General features: G+C 31.5%; 1 protein-coding gene and 1 long non-coding RNA gene across 5 annotated transcripts in view; both read left to right on the top strand.

Moving 5' to 3' along the window:
* Positions 1–21,059, top strand: part of SNF4Agamma (SNF4/AMP-activated protein kinase gamma subunit) — a 161,041-nt gene that overhangs the window by 106,315 nt on the left and 33,667 nt on the right. For all 3 annotated transcript variants that reach the window (XM_081974127.1, XM_081974125.1, XM_081974126.1), the window contains exon 10: positions 1,969–2,111. In XM_081974127.1, coding sequence (XP_081830253.1) covers positions 1,969–2,111 — 143 coding nt within the window. The remainder of the gene's footprint in view (positions 1–1,968; positions 2,112–21,059) is intronic.
* LOC145725394 (uncharacterized) lies at positions 527–1,539 on the top strand. Of its 2 annotated transcripts, XR_014177258.1 has the most exons (3): positions 527–797; positions 840–948; positions 1,013–1,539. It is a non-coding gene; the product is annotated as an uncharacterized LOC145725394 (long non-coding RNA). The 2 variants fall into 2 exon arrangements; XR_014177257.1 differs by having other exon boundaries at positions 840–1,539.

Here is a 21,059-nt window from a genome sequence, read left to right as displayed (position 1 = left end):
AACTCATACCCGGTTTTCCAAAATTAACTATCTTTCCCAGTTTTCTAAAAGAGAAAATATGCTAAAAGCATATTTTGATTTTTTAGTGTCTAAACCACGTCAATGGCAATTTTGAAATGAAGACATTCTTAATGCACTATTTTACAAAGAATTTGATGAAGTTTTCAGAAAAGATGTATCCTCTTTTGTTTCCCAGTTATATAAATAACTTTGATAAATCTTAAAATTACCTTTTCAACGATGTGTTGATTAGTACCATTAACTTTTCAGGCATGTACTAACATCTGTATGAAAGGAGGTTCAAAAACCATTCTGGCACATTTTCTCAATTTGGAAACCTGGTATGTCCTTTAATCGACTCTGTATCTCTAAAGATAAACAAAATAAATTGTCATACAAGAATCACAAATTTGGCTCACCCTGTATACAGGGAAATGGAGTGACTCATAATGTAGAATGAAAAAACTTATGGAGTGATATTTCAATCGAAATTAGTTATTTTTTTATTCTAACCTCAGAGTCAACTAACAGTTTGACAGCTATTTAATTATGAAGGAAAACTATAGTTTTTATGGTATCATGTGTTTTTAAATGACAATTATTGTTCTTTCTCTGATCTAATGTGCTATTTTTTGAGCCATCCGTAAATTTGAAGAAACTGGAACTGAAGATGCGTAAATTCAACAAAAATCAAAATCTGTTCAATCAAATTTTGTTCTCTGATGAGGTAATTGAATAGGTGTAAAATGTGGGTTACAAAACTGTCGAAATTGGACAAGTGAAAATTCTCATTGGATGTGAGTAATACCACCCTTTCTGATCTAGTTTTTTTTTCTCAGAAGCAGTGTTTGTTCCGGAATTGTCGAAAGCACATTAGTAGAGCAGATTAAAAGGGTAAAAGTTTACAACAGGAATTTGCCAGGATGGATGTATCTTCGTTTGTTACAAGTATTAACACAGTAGAACCGAATTCTCAACATACTTGGTTCATTGCTTGTCTCATTCTTTCCAGGCATTAAACATTCAGTAACTTTTCCTAACCCCTACTGTCCAAAGCAACATTCACTTTTCGTTTTTAAGTCAAAGAAATATGCCATTAAGGAGCTTTTATCAAACTTGACACAACAGTACTAATTGACACCAATAAAAATTTTAATTAATAGGTTTCCTGACATTATTTAGTTGTAAATTACAATAATCTGATCAAATATAACACATAAAGCAATTATTGATTGGTAAACTGAATAATTTCCACTCAAGTTCAATACAGGAATTATTTTTTAAGATTGTTACATGAAAACCTGTCTTAACACCTAATGTGCAAGCGTGTATTAACTGATCCTGCTAGTCGTTAATCAGTGTGAGTTTGTTATGAAAGCTGCCACTCAGGCTGCTTGTTAACAAATAATTCAAAACCACTTACACAAATAATATTTAAATAAGTTGATTTGTAATATTTGTTTGCCTTACAATTCATTATGACTTTTAGTGGACGTTTTTCATCCCACTCTAGTCAATAAAAATTAGCATTTTTCTTTACGACACTGTTATTGTACTTGCGTTTGTTGTTGCATTATAATATATGAAAGATATTCATTTCCGAGAGGATCAAATCGTTTTCTTGTTAGCTAGCCAAACCGTTTGTTACGACAATATGGGTTGGCATGTGGTCTAATATCTAGCATTATTAGCTGGTGCTCTACAGACAGTCCCATTTTTGTCTCGAATATAAATGGAAATGGGGACGGCGAGATAAACACATAAAACTGTTTTTTTTATAGGATCTTATAATGAGGTTAGACAGGCGAATGGAAAAAAAGTTATTTCAATATACCTACGAAGAAAAGTTTTCTTTGTATTGAGTGTTGTATTATGGCAAAAGTAATTCAAGCAATATCTCGTTTTGGAATGTTTCACTTAACATTTAACATTAAAGTTATTTAACATTTTTCTTTTCTGTTCTTAAAGGAGCTCAATTAAAACAAAGGTCGCTGGATCCGGAAAGGAGGCGGCAATCTCTAGGTGCCATAATTCCTACCAATATTCACAGAGCTTCCGACGCGTTCCTAGATCCACATCATGCGGCCATATTGTTTAGAGATTCACGAGGGGTAAGTAACTTCATTTTTACCTGAAGTGTATTAGTTTCTGTATTTTCACGAACCCGCGAAAAGCGTAACGTAGCGGCTTGATTTCCGAGTGTTTAAATTATACACAAATGCGAAACACAACAGTGAACAATTTTATCGAGGACAACAGCTTTTTCTTTAAAATCATATATTATTCCTTTTACCAACTGCTGTCAAAGGTTTTCTCCTTAAAAATCTTAAATGTTATATTTTTTTTTTTTAAATTGAAACAACTGTATTTACGATCTTTTTGGATCTACTGTATCCATGGAATGACAAAAAATGTTAAAGGGTCAAATCAGAAATTTTTTGGTAAAATGTTAAAAGTCACAATGAACGTTGTCATATTTTCGTAAAGGATTCTAATCACTATTTACTCATCCACAAAAACCAGAGTTTTAGTGTAATAATCTAACCTAACCTAACCTAGCCTAACATCTTCTATTCCCCTCTGTTCTGAGCCAGCTGATACCATCGATTATTGGCAATCTGTCTGATGTCGTCTATCCATCGCAAGGGGGGGTCTACCAACACTCCTTTTTGTTTTCCTGGGTCCATCTCCCATCCTTCTATCGTGGGATGTGACCCGTCTATTGCCATTTCAGCTCCGCAATTCTTTCCACTATCTCCTTAACTTTCGTTTTTCTGCGCATCTCTTCATTCCTAATTTTATCTCTGAGAGATATTCCAACTGTCTCGAGTCCATAAGTAGATACTGGCAGGATACAGGTATCATACACTATTATTTTTAAATTGATGGGAATTGTGTTATCTCTCAGTATATGGGACATTTTTCCAAATGCTGCCCAAGAGACTAGTTGTATTCATCAACTACTTGGATAATAACGTTGTCTAAGAGTATTTGAACATTTCCTGAGGTCAATATTCTGGTCTGTGAATAACTCCACTCTCTCCGACTCCTGATTCAATTCCTAAAGTATTGATTCGATCTCAGCTATGCACAATGTCATCAGCAAATCTAAGATGACTCAGTATGATCCATCGATCTAGATTCCCTTTTTCCCTCATGGGAGTCTTTTAAAAACATATTCCAGTGCGAGTGTAAACAGCTTCGATAAAATTGTATCACCTTGTTCAATTTTGATATTATTAGTGTTCATTCTCGTCGATTTTTATATGGAAAGCTGCATTCTGATAATATATTCCTGATGAGTGTTGTATATCTGGAATCGATTCGCGCATTGTCTGTCCATGGACATGAATATTCGTCATATCTCGATCGAATTGAATGCTTTCTGGAAATTGATAAAAGCGATATGGATTGGGATATTATATTCTGATGTTTTCTCTATCAGGGCTCGAATTCTCTGTAAGTGGTTCAGTGTTCAAAATGAAAAAGACTCTTACAGATTTCAATTTTATAGTTAGTCAAGAGGAACGCAGACTTCATATCATATATTATAATTCATCTTTAGAAAGTTGTGTTCAAAATTGGGCGTCTCTTGTGTTTGGCTCTTTAACTCTTGTTGCACTTAATTATAACTTCTTCATTTATTTTCCCACATTCAAATGTTATTCTCACTTTCAATTCCTCTATATTTTCTGGTCTAGTTTTATACACATTTTTTAAATGACTAGAAAGGAAAAAGGTTAAAGGCGTACGATCTGGGGATTTGGAGGACCATCCAATAAGTTCACGTCTTCCTATTCACTTGTTAGGAAAGATTTGATTCAGATTATCGGACTTTTACAGTATAATGAGCACTTTTTTCATAAAATTTCCACACCTGTATGATTGATGTACTTACAACAAACGTAATGTTTAATTTATCACATCTCTATTCTCTTTTTGTACTAATTATTAAATTATTCACTAGATAGTGACATTACATAATGTGACACCCTGTTTATTGGGGTATTACTTTTCACTGTTCAGGTAAATGAAGAAATACAACGATATGTTTTCAAGTTTACACCACCCTGAATGTTATTAATTCCACGTTCAACCCCATCTGGTGTGTTCTCTTCTCTTGTAATTTATTATTATTATCATCCTTTGTTGCCCCCTGACATTTATTAATTTTTGTTATACGGTGCTTGGGCATCGGATATTATAACTTTCCGCTTCCAATTTAGCACCGCTTAAAAAGCTTTTCACTTGAAACAAATTGGTTTAATCTTTTCAGCTTTTAACAGAAACACTAATTGACATTATCATTTTATAACTTTAATGTCAAATCGCTGTTATTAACTTTGGAAAAAGTTTATAATCACAACAGAGTGTTGCAAATTCTAGCCAAGCTATTAAGATTCATGCCTGTCTGAAACGTACAAACTGGATTTGATTATTCATTCTGATCCAGGATTTAAAGGATAGGAGTTGATCTAAAGAGAGAAAAAAACAATTATATCAATTTTGGATGGTTTTGCTTTACTTAAAGCTTTTATTAAGAAGCTTTGAAAAATGTTTAAAACTATGTAAAACTCATAGTAACCTTGTTTGGGCTTATGATTCTGAACTGAACTTTCTGAATCATGACGAAATCAGTGAATTCCATTTTAAAACCTGTTCACGCATATGTAAAAAAATCAAACAAAATATGGGTTAAGAGCCGTTTTACACATCCTCAAATTACTTTCAAATTGTATGTGAATTTTTTGTTTAGAGCACATTTTGGGTTTTATACAGACCACGGTTTTTAATGAAATATTTCGATAAATTTTATTTGAAAAATATTGAATCTGCTCTATATTTTTTTATTAGGCGAAATAAAATTGTTTTTTCTCTGATATCAGACAAGATAACCTAACATTTCCTATATTTTCTATAAATATATATATTATAATAAAGGACCATCTCAGTCTTGTCCCGATTGATCGACAGTGTTCCTTACACCATGTTTCTATTAATTTGAGCCCATCCTGCGCTCTATCGCACAAATTTGCGGTCTGCAAGATAACTATGTCATCTGCGTATGCAATTGTGTAGAATCCATTATTGTTGAGGTGATTAATTAGGATATCCAGAATCCAGAACTATGTTCCAAACACAATCAGTTAAAATTCATATTAAATGTGTTGTAGAGAAGTCTGTGTGTTCTTTTCAAATTGATATTCATATTAAATGTTTTTTAGAGCTCCACGAGTAGGATTTTTGACAGATGGGACGTAAAGCTGTTGGACCTAATTTAATGTGTCAGAATGCTGCAAATTGTCAAATACCACTCTATGAAGCTATAAAAGTTTAAAAAAAAAAATGCTTAAAAGCATTACGGTTCTAAATAATTTTAAGTAAGTTTTATAGGTTTATGAGTTGAAAAATGTTCTGATTCTTTCAGATGATCTGAGATCAGCAAATCCATGTTGACTAGACGTGATAATACCAATTTAAGTGGATTTGCAAAGTATAAGAAAGTAATTAAAGCAAAACTTCAAAAAACCTTTAAAAAAAACTTGGGGAGTTGTAGTGAAATCTGGCAACTTTTTAAAAACGGTTTTGGGGAAATTATGTTATTTTTAAGGGTTGACAAGACATTTACTGTGAAATTTATTTCTTGTGCCAGACAGTTGCCATACCGTTCTTCAAACTTTCAGTTTGGCAAATATTTTGATGCGAATTATTGAGGATATTTACAGATGTGTAGAACTGCTCTAACGTTTTGAATGTGACAAAATAAACAAGCAATTGTCATATTTAATATTACCTCTCTATTACATAGTTACGTCATTTTATTTTTGTGTGATTTTTTTGCATCGATCCAAACCACTTGTGTTTCTCTATCCGATGATCAAAATTTCCAAGTTGACGTGCACACATCGACGTTTTTAAAGTTGATAAAGCTTTATTTAATTCAATGATTCAAATTATCGGATTATACGATGTGTACGTGGCCATGGTTAAAGGTGTTATTCCAATATTTCAAAAAATTCGCGAATATTCATGTAAGTATGAAGAATAATGTTTTTTTAAATCAAATAATCAGCAAATTGCAGAATAAAATATGTAATCTAACCACAGTGGTATGTCATCAAGTTTATAGACTAACTCTAATAGCTATTTATGATATGAGTGTTAAAAGTGCATTGTTCCATGAAAATGGACGCTTTAAAAACACTTTTAACACGAATACTATACAATATTTTTTTTACAAACGCATTAAAAATTCATTGCTATTTACAAATGTTATTTATAATAGTTCAGTAGGGTGTTCAAAATTTAATTTTTAATCCGTTTGTAGAAAAACCACTTTAAAGGACTCAAATTATCTACACCATTTACACATGTAGTTTAGAAAATGTCACTTGGATTTTAAAAATATAAGTTGGATTTCAGAATCTATAACTTGTTTTTCATTATCGTAAATTTGGTTTTAGAAAACGTAAGTTGTATTTCAGATTCGTCACTTGTATTTCAGAAAACATCACTTGTATTTTAGAATGCGTTATTTCAATTTCAGATTTTTTTGTGTTTCTATGTGGTTATTAGTTTATTGTTTTTTTTATAATATCACTATAAGCAAAAAAGCCCGCCCATCGGGAGTATTAATTTATATAAAATATATACAGGGTGTCCCATAACTATATGACAGTCACTCGGGGGCATGCAGGGGAGGTCAAAATAATACGATTTGTTCATATAATTTTTTCTTAAAGTCACTCTTAAGGGAAATATTGAGCCCCAAAGAACTGCCTTCCAATTAACGTTTTTGGCCGTAACTTTTGAAACACTTTGTATATTGTAATGATTATTGGGTTTAATGTTTTATCGAAAGAGACCTTCTATTTGACATGAAAACCAGGTATCTCGTCTTCGAAAGGCAGGAACTAACTGGACCTAAGACACAATTTGCTTAAACTTTGACAGATGTCATTATTTTCAGCTGCAAACGCCATTAATGGATACTCTTGACATTTTTATCGAAAAATTGTACCCTTCCTTTATTTCGATAAAATAAACGGTTTTCGAGATAAATCGATTTTTCATTGAACTGCTTAACACGTTGGCGACGTCATGACCCACTTGTGGGTCACGCGGCGTTTTCTTACTGGACATATGTGCCCACCGGTGGGGCACGGACTATTGGGTGTTATATTGCTTATAGAAAGCTACGTTTATATAGAACATCTTTGAATTTGGAGCTACGGCTGTACCACGGATTTATCTTTGTATGTGCAGCGTGGTTTCGTAGAATTCGGAATTTTGAGATTAGAACGAACTAAAACAACATATAATGCTAAAAGAATAGTGTTATTCTTTATTTATGAATATAAGTAACTACATTTTTTATTACTACATCAATGAACTCTTTTATTTTAACAACTTAACAAATGAGGAAAAGGAAACAAAATTAAAAAATCGGGAAAAAATTTATGGTGAATTTTTTTGAAGCAAAGAATACATATGGTGTTTTGCCCTTCACAGTCTTCGCAAAACGTTGACACTTTTTTTGCTTTCACTCTTGCTTTTGACAAGACAAAAACAATTTTTTTTTTAACATTTTGCTGATACGGTTTGACCCACCGGTGGGTCACGATGGCTGCAGAATAAATTTTTCTCCAACAGCCGTCATGCTCCACCGGTGGGTCACAGTTAAAACTAGCAATTACTACAAAATAATGTCAGCAGTTTTACATGATGACACATTTACCCGGTTTAAAATATGAAAAGTACAATTTTGACCGAAATGTCACTAACGTCCCACAGAAAGAATGTAAGAAAACTCTTTGTGTCCCACGGGTGGGTCACAATGTCGCCAACGTGTTAAACCACATTGTTATTAAAAATATTCGGTAAACTATTTACTTTTTTTACTTATTTACTTTTTTTTTATTTACTTTTTTTGCTCAACTTTAATTTTCCAAATTACAAATGACCATGTCTAAAATCCAACTGCTCTTTTCTATAATACAAATGACTAATCTGAAATACAAATTGCAATTTCGAAAATCAAAGTTATTATTCTAAAATTGAAAGTACCTTTTCTGAAATACAAGTGATATTTTTTAAATCCATCTTATGGTTTCTAAAATTCCACTGACGCTTTCTAAACTACATGTGTAAATGGTGTAGTCCGAAACATAAATTTGTACTAGTGGTCATCATATATCCATTTGCTGGAAAGACACATGTTACTAACGAAATTTTGCTTCATCTTTGTCCAGCCCATTAGTTTGTAACATGATTCTTTCTCACTGATTTTGTTTTTTACACAATAAACGTAAAACGCTTTTACTATCAATTTGAAATATTCGATTTTCTGCAACTGTTGTGTCTTTTTGCTTCATTGTCACTCATTTTTGTTGTTGTAGCTCTGCTTCTTGACACTTTTCACTTGATCATCTTAATAACCTTGCGCAAGTTCAAGTGTAAATAATTGTGGCAAGCTTGTTTAGTGCAAATTGGGTAGCATTTGTATGCCAACTAAACATTAATGCTAAACTGATGTCAAACAGCACAAACCGGTCCTAAACTTGGCATCGTAAAAACAAATCCATGTGTAAATAAACAAACGCGGTATTGTTCAAATATTACGTGCCAATGATATAAGAGTTAGTTTTCGTATGTTTTTTTTTTTAATATTTATTAGAGTACTACAGTGCCTGTACTCTTGTAGTACAAGTAGGACTGAAGAAGTTTGTTCTTTAGTGTGATAAATTGAAGTAATTTCGCGTTAGGATTCCAATAAAGTTTATTTTTAGCTGCGATGCAATTTAGTATTATTCCGGATTACACTTACAATCCAAAAAACACTGTTTCTATAAATAAACTAAAGCTGGGATTTACTTTTACTAACCGATAATCGTTTAAGCACATCACTCGAAAACTCCACATTATCATCATCAACAATAGGGGCGCATGCGCGCGCGTTTTATTAATTTTGTTTTGTTTTTCTCGTGCAATTACAATATAAACTGATCCGGGCCAATAGAGTGGTTAATAATTATTGTAAAAAGTAAATCCTATTTTCCGGTACTGTTTCGTTTACCTATCCTAGCACAGTTTGACCGGTAATCGTTTGTTTACCGATCGGTGAAATAACAATTTAAAAAGATTAAGATCAGCCACCTGTCGGTTTAATATTGCAGTCGGTGTATATTTGTCGCGATGAACATATCCGTGGTTTTTTTTCGGTTATTTTGATTGAAATTGTGAGAGTGTTAAGGGTGGAGTGGTAACTGTTACTTCAGGTTAATTTGATGTGCGGAAAGAATTGAGTTTTTTGATGGTTTCTGCGACGTTCCCCGACAATAACACATTAATATCAAACCTACACACTCAGTTATGCCAGCAGTGTCTAGGTTGAAAAATAACTTAATTTTTGTAGTATTTTGTGACTTTCCACTTGTTTTGTAAATATTTCCACTTGAAACTTACTTAACAACCGATTATCTAGGAAATATCCCACGCTTTCTTATCAAACAGGATTATCCACTTTCGACGAAAAATATATTTGTATAATATTTTTATTGAGACAGAAAGGCAAAAGTGATTACCATTTGAAAATTTATTCTATCTTTTTAATTTTACTTTTACATCTTCTGAATTAGGTTCCTGCTGTATAATACGTGAATTGTGATAACAATGATTACAGTCTGATCAATATATATTTTTGTCATTTTTACTGCTGAATTTATATTTATATCATCTTAAGGCAATATTTCTTCTTACTACGTAGTGTACAGGGTGCTGCATTTTCGATGGTTTTACGGAGTACAGAGAAAACAGTAATAGATAGAAAAAAAGTAGCATACGTGTTCTGATCTCTTTTTCTGAGCTGAGATGACTGGCGAAAAGTGGGCGGCGCAAACTTCTTTTGTTTCAAAGATACGGGGGGCTTTTGAAAATTGGTCATTTTGGAACCTCCTCTGTATTTCATTTGCTATTAACGTTATCAAAAAAGGAAAAACGGTTTCCGGTAGAAGTTTTGACGTAGAATCCAATGGCGTAGTCAGTTTTTTTCTATTACGTTTAGTTTCTGACATGACAGTAAGTTATATTTTTTTAAATGGAACACACTATATATTTTTAGTTAATTTAATTCTGTTGATTTTTACTTTTTCAACGGTGTATTAAAACATATAAGTTTGTAAACGTTAATCTTAGTAATTAGAAAAAAAGCATTTCCTTAACAAAAAAGTACTAAATAATATGTATAAAAATACCCACAGTCGAAACAAAATTTGGCTATGTTCTTATTAACATGTTACATGTCGTTTATAAACAGTTTTTTCAACTTCTACGTTAAAAATAGTAGAAAATAGAAATGGCCACTTTTCTTATTAACGTGACGGTAGAACTGTTTGTAACTTAGATTTTTAATAAGATTTATTAAAAATATTTAATTTTCTGATGTGTTAGTTTATTTGATTTCCGATTTTGTTTGGTATTTTAGATATTGGCCTTTTTTTAGCTTAGCAAAGGTCTTTTTTTAAAATAACAGGATTAACCTCTACAAACTTATATGTTGTAATACACCGTTGAAAAGGTAAAAATCAACTGAATTAAATGACGTAAAAATATATAGGATGTTCCATTTAAAAAAATGTAACTTACTGTCATATGTCAGAAACTAAACGAAATAGAAAAAAACTAACTACGCCATTGGATTCTACATCAAAACTACTACCGGGAACCGTTCTCCCTTTTTTGATAACTTTAAGAGCAGCTGAAATAGAGAAGAGGTTAAAAAATTACCAATTTTCGAAAAGCCCCCGTATCTTTGAAACAAAAGAAGTTTGCACCGCCCACTTTTCGCCGGTCATCTCAGCTCAGAAAAAGAGATCAGAACACGTATGCTACTTTTTTTCTATCTATTACCGTTTTCTCTGTACCCCGTAAAACCATCGAAAATGCAGCACCCTGTACAGAGTAGACTACAGGAAGAAATGTTCCTATAAATAGGTAGTATACACCTTTAGTAGCCAAAAAGTGATTTGACTGTGACATATTATGCTAAAAGTCTCAAGCAAAACAGAACTGTCTTTTCAACAGAAAATATTTAGTAAACTCTACAAGTTACATGGTCTGCACCATTATTTGTATTTCTAGATTTTGGTTTCAGGCAGGGATGGGTAAAAATGTATGTATAAAATAATATGACACATTACACGTATAAAATTATGTTTTATACATAAAAAAATGTGTATAATATTTTCTAGGAATGACATGACAAGTATGACATATTATACGTCACTTTTTGTCTGATTAAGGTTGGGGTTAGGTTGTTGTTTCTATTTATTATCGGGTATTCGGGTATAATTCTTTAATAGTTCAATTATATTTATAAAACCAGCACTATTTCTGCTAATACCAGACAATAATATCTCAATAAATAAGTATTTGTCCGACCACGACACAACCTGTGACAAAATAATTTGTTCAGAATGTGGTGTGAATAGGAATAATTGTTAATATAATTTTTACACGACCAAATACAGCATTTTATTTTGAATTCAGTGATGTATGACAACAACTTATGATTTGCTTGATAAATGACAAATTAATTCAATAAAAATTAGTTATACCTTTGCTGGCTTTGAGTACCGTCAAAATGCCCTAATTTTGAAGTCAATGACAAAATGGCGGCAGTTACAGCAAAACGGACACCAGATTCATGTTCTCCATGCTAAAATTAGTTAAAATGACCCCTTGACACGTCTAAATCCAATATGGCGGCGGTCAGTATAGTAGGCCAAGAAAACCCTTCATTCGAACCAAATGTCGGTACATTTTTCCAAAAATGAGTTGATTATTTGAAACATTCTGTAGACATATCATATGATCGTAGGTAGCTAATGCATGGAGTTATCACGTGACGTTGAGCGCGCACTGTTAAGTTGCCCCGTTTGGCAACTTAACAATCTCTCGAAAACGGTTTGAGTGAGCCGTGTGAAATTTTTACTATGTATACCCCTCAAAGAGACGATTTTTTATTAAATATAACATTTTTCCGTACAACTCACCGGTTGACCTAAAAAAAAAACTGATTTTTTGACGTTTTTATAGGGGGTACCCCATAATTTTTTTGGAAAATGTTTGAATTTTGAAAATTGTCTTTTATAACTGCCTTTACTAGTTTAGGATAATGGTAGATATGTGAGGTAAAGTGTCATTTGTCAAAATGTAATTTTTTATGGGTGCCATGTTTTGAAAACTGCCAAAATGCCATAATTTCAAGGTCGGTGACAAAACGGCGGCAGTTACAGCAAAACTGACACCGGATTCGTGTTCTTTATGCCAAAATTAGTAAAAATGGCCACTTTCACAGGTTTAAATCCAACATGGCAGCGGTCAGTATAGTATCCTAAGAAAAAGTTTCATTTTTGCTAAAATTTGGTGTTTTTTTAAAAAACCAAGGTTAATCTAATTTACATAATTTATAATTTACACTTAACGTTATAGAAAAAATAAAACTGAAGTTTGCAAAATGATGCTCTCAAAGTGCTCATATTAAATTTCTAATAAATCTCAAAATAAAGTAAAAGAGAGTAGTAAAAGTTTTTCTTGTGAAAAAAGTTTAATTGAAAGTAGTGCAGTCTAAATAATCGCGTTTGACAGATTCTGTCAAGTCATGTTCATAAAACTTCTCATAAATTCAAAGCCAACTTATTGAAGTAAAATTAGTTTTTTTGAATTATTTCGTCATTTATAAAGCAAATCATAAGTTGTCATACATCACTGAAATCAAAATTAAAAACGTACTATTTTGACGTTTCAAAATTTAATATGTCGACCATAAGAAAAAAGAAAGTTGATGATGACTGCCGATAGCCGAAACGTGGGGCCTCAAATACGAATCCGTCATCGTGTAGCTGATAAAAAGTGGCAATGAAAATGTTTTTTCGGTTTTGGGATGTCTCTTCAAATAAGGTTAGAAATAAATAAAAAACAAAAAAATCTAAATTTCAGTTTTCTTTGGATATCTTCGGAAATATTAGGAAAATCGAAACTTTTAAAACAGTATTTGGTTTAACTTTAATTTAAGCCCCATTTTAAACTTTCTCGTATGTGTTATACTTTCCGAGATCCCAATGGTTAGGATTGAATGTTTTAAACTTTTTGTCAGTCAAACAAAAAATTGTGTTTAGCGTCCATGTATTTGCTTTTAAATTAAGAAACAATCTGTTGCCTTCTTACATTTGTGACAGGATTAAGGTTTTCAGCGATATTCACACCTACAGTACAAGGCATTGCTCAAATTTTGCATTAATAGAGAAGTGTCATTCTAGTCACATGCACAATTCTATACTGTATGGAGGCTTGCTCGATTTTAATATGCTGCCTGGTACTCTTAAGGACTGCAAAGATTTGAATGTTTTTAAAAAATTGATTCGAAATTATGTATTGTCTTCAAAATTTTAATCTGTTTTACTATACCCGATTGATATTTTACTCTTTTATTTTTTTTTATTCTATAATTTATAGTACCGTAGTTTTAAGTTTACTGATACCTGTACTTGTTTTTCCTTATAGCCTTGTGCTAAATAAAGACAATTATTATTATTATTAATTACCCTGTATACCTATTTAAACTCTGAGTATTCTAACTTACCGCCATAATTTTCAAAAATGTATAAAACAGTTTCTACTTTACATATTTTACATGTATTATAGTTCCCATCTCTGGTTTCGGCAATAGCTTCAAATTAATGAAAAATACCCAGAAATTTCCGTTAACTAGAGGAATTTAGATAGGTTTACTTTTTACCGCAAAAATGCTCAAATTGTAATAGAAATTTGTTATTTTTTGGAGTAAAATTTGTTGGCTGAACTGAATGTGAACTGAAATGCATTTATCTATGCTGCAGCCAATTTGCATTCATTACCATTTTTCTATTTTAGTAACATTATCGTAGATTATGACGTTAATTTTACATTAATAACTTATCTTAAACAAACACTAATGCAGAACAACAAAACATTTTCTGAAGATGCATGATATCAAATTAGAAACATTTTAGTGTATCAGTTTGTGTTGTAATACATTAAGATTGTTATCGATTACAATCCAAAAATAGGCTTAAGTATTCTAAACCAATTACTTTACCCATTATAGGAAAAATACACAGAAAAATAGCTTTTGTTTTCAGAATAAAGCGTTTGTATCGATATTATGATGTAGTACGTTCTATGTAATGTCGTTATTTTGGTCATATTACAAACACTTTTACCGAAACGTTAGATATTTAAAATGGGGGTTTTAAAAATGTTCATTATTCAGAATAACTTAAGCTTTCTTGCAAAAGTGGAATTATTATACTTAAGAAAATCGCCCTTTTTATTCGATCAAGGGTGTACTTCTTCTGTTGACCACTCTTCAGCCTTAATAGAAACGTTAAAACTTTAATCGAACAATACCCACAAAACAAATGGTTTGAAGCATGTCAAGAAATAGAGAAACATAAAGTCCTCAGTAATTATATTATCAAAAAATTTAAAAACTAACAAAATACAAAAAGTTATCAATTTTGCTACTACTATCGACGAAAGACGGACATGTTTATCAGACTACCAGAAAGTCCTCAGCATAACGACTATAATGTCCAAAAATGTGCTTTCCAACAAAAGAATTGAATTGTAAAATCATATTCTGGAAAGTTCACTTAAACAAAAAATATGAAAAAATAAAACTTTTATAATGTGAATTATTTTGAAGAATAAAATAATATATTTTTTTTTGTTATATCATTTAAGAATTGATAATGTCTAATGACTTTCATCTTACTTTCTTGTTTTATCATCTAATAATTACGATTCGATGTTTTTGTTTATATTGTTTGAAATACTACATCAAACAACAAAGTTGGGTTTCCTGACTACAAACTTTAGATTTTTTTTAAATTCTCGAAATTAGTTTCTGAAAATCAAAATGTTCTGGGTCTCCAAAAAACAGTCGAATTTGAATGCAAAATTCGACTATTTTCATTTTTTTTTGCATAAAAATTTGAAAATTTTGTATTTCCGCCATTTGTGGGGCTTTACAGTCGCTGGAAAGCTCTAAATGTTTGTCTTGAATTGCTTTTCCATCTCGTACTAACCGCAACACGATTGAACTGATACAGGGCTTCTAAAAACACAAAGGAAAAACAGTCAAATTTAATGTAACTAGTTCACTGGGTGCAGAAAGTCATTCTGAACATTTTTGTTCTTTTACAAAGTTTCGGTAACTTGAAGAGTTTCCAAATAATACGACTGTTTTTACTTTTTTTTTGGAAATTGCATCAAAATTTTAAAAACCCTGTATTTTTGCAATTTGTAGGGCTTTACAGTCGCTGGAAAGCTCTAAATGTTTGTCTTGAATTGCTTTTCCATCTCGTACTAACCGCAACACGATTGAACATATACAGGACCTCTAAAAACACAAAGGAAAAACAGTCAAATTTAATGTAACTAGTTCACTGGGTGCAGAAAGTCATTTTGAACATTTTTGGTCTTTCACAAAATTTCGGTAACTTTAAGAGTTTCCAAATAATACGACTGTTTTTACTTTTTTTTTGGAAATTGCATCAAAATTTTAAAAACCCTGTATTTTTGCAATTTGTGGGGCTTTACAGTCGCTGGAAAGCTCTAAATGTTTGTCTTGAATTGCTTTTCCACCTCGTGCTAACCTCAACCTCTCTCTAACCGTTTCCGAGTTTTTTTTTTGGTAATTGCACCAAAATTTTGAAAATTTCGTATTACCATCATTTGAGGAGTTTCAACAACTGAAAGATGTATAAAATGTTCCTCTTGAACTGATCCTTTATTTTCTGCTAACCGCAATACGTTTGAACATATACAGGGTGCTCAAAAAACAAAAACAAAAACAGTTAAATTAAAATCTAACGTTCAATTGACAGAGTGTAACCGCGTTCATTCGGTTGATTCTCAAAATGTTTGCTATTTTGCAAAATTTTTGAAACGTTAACCCTTCCGAGATATTTGACTTTATTTTTTCTTTATTGAAATAGATCCTAAATTTTCAATATTATGTATCTCGGTTTTTGACTAACTTGTTGTTTTAGTGTAGCAAAAATGCAAATAAAATTGCACAAAAGTTTAATAAAAGTGAAACACTTATTAACCAAGCTAACGGCAATAAAATATTATCGGAGGTAATTCGGTAAAACCGATAATTTTCATGATCGAGAATGTTTTCCATAATTTCACGAGTCCTTTAGAACGAGGGAAATTAGTAAGGAAACATGCTGGAATGTAAAATTAAGCTCGAGCGGCATTTAGTGAGATTATTTCTCGAAATGTCACATTTTTCACATTAAATAAACCAATCATACAGTCGTGTTATTATAATTTCATCAATGATTCCATTACTTTATAAATTAGCCTAATAACATAGCAACATTAATTAAGTTTCCACGTTTACAACATAAACAAACAGAAAATATTGAGAGCGGTACGTATAAATAGACATTCTCAAGTACTGGCAATAAAAATTGCTGTATATCCTAACCAATGTTGAATAAATTGTTCTGTAAAATATGGAAAGTGGTATTTTGCTCCAAATCGTGTCGACGATCACGTAGGTACCCATCGAATAATATGGAATTCATTCTTTATGAAGATATTGAATAAATACAATTAGATACCTAAATTTCAGGCAATATTTTAATTGTTGCAGTAAATGATAATCAATGATTAGTTATAATAGTCTTTATTTTTAGATTTTACCGCAACAAAGTAGATTTAAAATTTTTCATTCTTATTTCCATGGGTTATACAGCCGAATTTATTTCTTAAACAAACTGTATAATTATTGTATATTAAAGTCAAAGTTGTCAATTCTTGTTTGGACAAACGATTATGCATGTAAATTTTCTTGCTTGCTTGGACCTAAAAGTAGATATTCGTCACATATTTTGTCTGTGCTAACTTTTTGGTCGCAAAACTTGATTTTTTAACTTGACATTGTATTTACCTTGCGAAATTAATAATAATTTGACCTTCAGTAATAGTAATAGTGCCCTTGATAACTATTTTATTCACCTTAACTAGAATTTAATTAGTTTCTCACTCAGAGTCTGGTTTGAAATTCAGAAATGATACATGTTGTTTACCCATTAAAGTTTTAATAAAATAGTTTTAGTATACTTTTACATACCCAAATTATTTGCGAAATTGAGTGAATAAGGAAATTTCAATTAGTCGTCTTCTTCAGTAATCTAGTTTTATGGCTTTAATTCTGGAATTTCAATTAATATTTTCTAAAACTCAAACTGAAAGTTTGCATTTTACCAGGTTATCAAAAAAGGGCATAATGGGCTAATGCCACATATTTTTTTTTACTTTATATTTGATTAGGACGCAAAAAAATATGAAACACGTATTTTATTATTTTTTAAAATACTAAGTCTAACATAACAAGAATTAAATAAAAAGATTCAAATTTCATAGTGACATTAAAAACGCCCGCTAGATATGACGTAGACGGTTTTCAACCAATTAGGTGTGAGAAGTCACTTCTATCATCAGCTTTTTCTAGGCCCGCTTTCGTGTTGCCAGTTTGTAAACTTTTACCGATTCAAATTAATCTTGACAAATTAGAAACGATAAAAGACGGTCTTTTTCTATAACCATCTCACTGTTTTGAAATTACTTTTTGTCCAGTGAAATAAAAAAGTTGTCGTGCTATAAAATGTGTTATTTGGCAACATTGCGCTCTACGGACTTCACTCGTGACTTGACTTTGAGGTTATAAATCAGCTGCTGTCAACCATCAGACAGCCATAGCCAATAAAACTGCTGAAAGTCGTCTACGTCATATACGCGGGAAAATATTCGATTTGAATTTATTTACGCATTTTCAAAGTCCTGTAAATTACCAAAAAACTTTCTTTTTTGTAAATAAAGTACAAATTCCGACATTTCAGACTTATTACAGACGTTATTACCCATTGTGGTTTCTCAACAAATATTTGTTGTATCAAATTTGTTCTGGCGTTTCGTTTTTTATAATTATTATCCGAATACCAAATACATATCGTTTCATTTATATTTTAGTTACTAATTTTCATGTTGTTTAAGTAGTTAGTTTCAATTAACACCTAACATTTTTTGCATTCCAGTATTCGCAAATTTTCCGAAACACCACTGAACCATCATAATGATAAAGTTTACTATTTGTAAAAATCTAGATTCAGTTTAATGACACGTAGAAACTACGGGAAAATAACCTGCGTTAGGTAATAAAGCTTTGAATGTTCTGAAAAACAGTAAACTATTTAAGATTAAAAATACAATAATTACTTATTGTTGTGTTCCAATATTTCACAAAAAGTCGAAATGTACCTATTTTAATTGTGAATCATTTTTGTTTCAAGGTAAACCCAATTGAATTTTATTGTCATTTATTTAATTGAATTGCTGAGAGTTTATTATCTGTTTAAAGTTAGTACCCACTTATCTTTCATTGCTATAATAACTATAACGCAATTCACAAAAATGTGAAATTTATGCTTTTGGCTTTCATATTTCGTAAAGTGTTAAATAGTTCTGATTACTGAATCAATCAAAGAAAAACTGTCCTGAATTCATGGTGCTTTTAGCAACGTTCGGTTAATGTAGGTTGTTGTTTACAAAGTGTGATACGTGTTAATGAACAAATGACAAGCTAAATTTATTTTTCGCGTATATATGGCTTTGATCGGTGCTTATTTACTTTACAAAACGGTGAAATGTATCCGCAAGTTGCAAACGCAGGAATCCATTGAAAATGAAAGAAGTGTTCCAGAAAATTCAAGTTTGGAAAACAATCTTTTTGTGCACCGGATTATGGAAAAACCCATGATTATTAATTCGAATTACTCTAATAAATACAGGATAATAACGAAAAAGGTATGTTCTATGACATTCCACGTTTCTCTATTTGGATAGTAGTTGAAATATTCAACGCCAAGTGTATTGGAATACATCTATTTCTATCACCTTCATTGCCATTTCCTGTCAATCAAAAGCAAGATTTAATAAATCACCCAGAGGATTAGATTTCCAGTCCTTGAGAGTAATTGATGTTTTTCATTAGACGCGGTTATTCGGTTGCCAATTTCAAAATTGATTTTTTTTAATTGGTGATTTAAAAAAAGGACGAGGATGTTTTTTTTGTGTGTAGAATTTTTAAAAGTGAATTCAACACTGACACATCAATGATTATTAACAAATAATGTACTCTAGATATTTTTTAAATTAAATCTGTTACAGTCAAATCATATAACTTAATACATTCTGGCAGTTTAAATAATTATTTTCAATTTCGTCAATTAACCTCATCACGGTTATGTTCCTACCTTAGGTGTCATAAAGCGTGTAACCTTAAATTAAAATTTGCCAATCTTTTATGATCCTGGTATCTAAACGAAACTCAGTTTATTATTCAATTAAAGGAGAATAATATACTGTATCCACGACTGGTATATTATAAAGGTTTAATACGTCTGTTTGGCGTGGATTAAACCCCTTCTAATACACGAACATTGTTTTCCAATCCACTTGAGTACATTTTTTTGTGTAGTACATTTTCCATTCACATATCTCCCATCAGCAGTTTTAGGTCGCAAATTTATGTATTTTTGACATATTTCTACAGCATTGACTGAAAAAGCTTCTTCAATAATTGTGAATGCAACGTGGGTGCAACTTGTAAAAGGTTTAAGCATTTCATATGTAAATTGAAATATTAACATCGTAAACTTCCTACCTTAACTTGTAAACATTCCTGATCCGGTGCTTTTCTCAAAAACTCTTCAATTTGTTCTCTCTCCAGTATCTTTGCCCTCTTCGGATTGCAATTTCTTGATGCGGATTTTAATCATGAAGTAAGTTTACCATACTTCTATGCAGTTTTAACATCGATTATTTTGTCCACATTGAAGGAACCGCAAACCGTTTCTTCACATTAAAAAAAATAGGGTAATAGAACCTTTTCTTTCTAATCTTCTCGCAAAAATGTCATTTTTTTCTCGTGAATTAAAGGCTTGTTAATCCCCTTATATAATTAATAACTATTTTTGATATTTCACATACCACATACGTAATAGTTTATTGCCCTTAACGCATATTGCTTATTTGTTTATTGATTACGCACGTGTATTTTCTTTTTATCAATCAGCTGATGTTATAATACCGGTCCTATTAAATCTACAAAAATGCAGGGCAATTAGTGATTGGTAAAATATTTGTTTGATGACATTCTGCTAATTGAATATCTTAACTTCACTTTGTGAACACTGGAAAGGTTCATTTTCATGTTAGAGCAAATTTGATTATTGGGTTTTTACTACTTAGTTATCAAAGACATAAAAATGTTACATTATGCTCGCGCGGGCATAAAGTTACTTTATGGCCCCGCAAAGTCATAAAGTAGCTGTAAACCCATCACATAGTTAACACACAACACAGATACACAAAGGCCCACTAAATAGGTAAGCAACAAAGTAACAAAAAGTCGTTCTTGATACTTGATACATAATAAAAATATCTACTCAAATGATGCAATTTAGTGGAATATTTTGCTATGTCCTCCGGAATATAGTTACATATTCCCAAAAATGGCTTTTGTATTAAGTTCAAAATTCAACCAGGAAGCTCATCTAGCGATATGCTAAATTGACTATTCTGGAATGATCAGCAGCAAATCCATTCAGAAAGTATAATTTTATTGCTAGCATCGTTAAAACTGTATTTTTTGACAAAACTAACATTATTCAGCCAATTGCAGGACATAACCTCTCTCAGTTTTTTCTACTTTTGTCGCTTGTACCCAGTTTTCTGCTATTCTTTTCACGTCATCAGTTCATATGGTGGTCGTCCACGGTTTCTTTTATAGTTTCTGAGCCTCTATTCCATGATTCGTCTTGTCCACCATCTTGTGTTCTTGCTGTCATGCCCAGTTCCACTTTAGCGTTGCTATTCTTTCGACAACGTCTTGGACTCCCGATCTTTGCATGATTTGTGATGCGATCTCGGAGGCTTAGCAT

The sequence above is a fragment of the Ips typographus genome, linkage group LG2 (assembly GCF_016097725.1).
Source record: "Ips typographus isolate SLU linkage group LG2, UJ_Ityp_2.0, whole genome shotgun sequence".
NCBI classification, from domain to species: Eukaryota; Metazoa; Arthropoda; class Insecta; order Coleoptera; family Curculionidae; genus Ips; species Ips typographus.
Note: the sequence above shows the minus strand (reverse complement) of the source record. Positions and strands in the feature narration are given on the sequence as shown.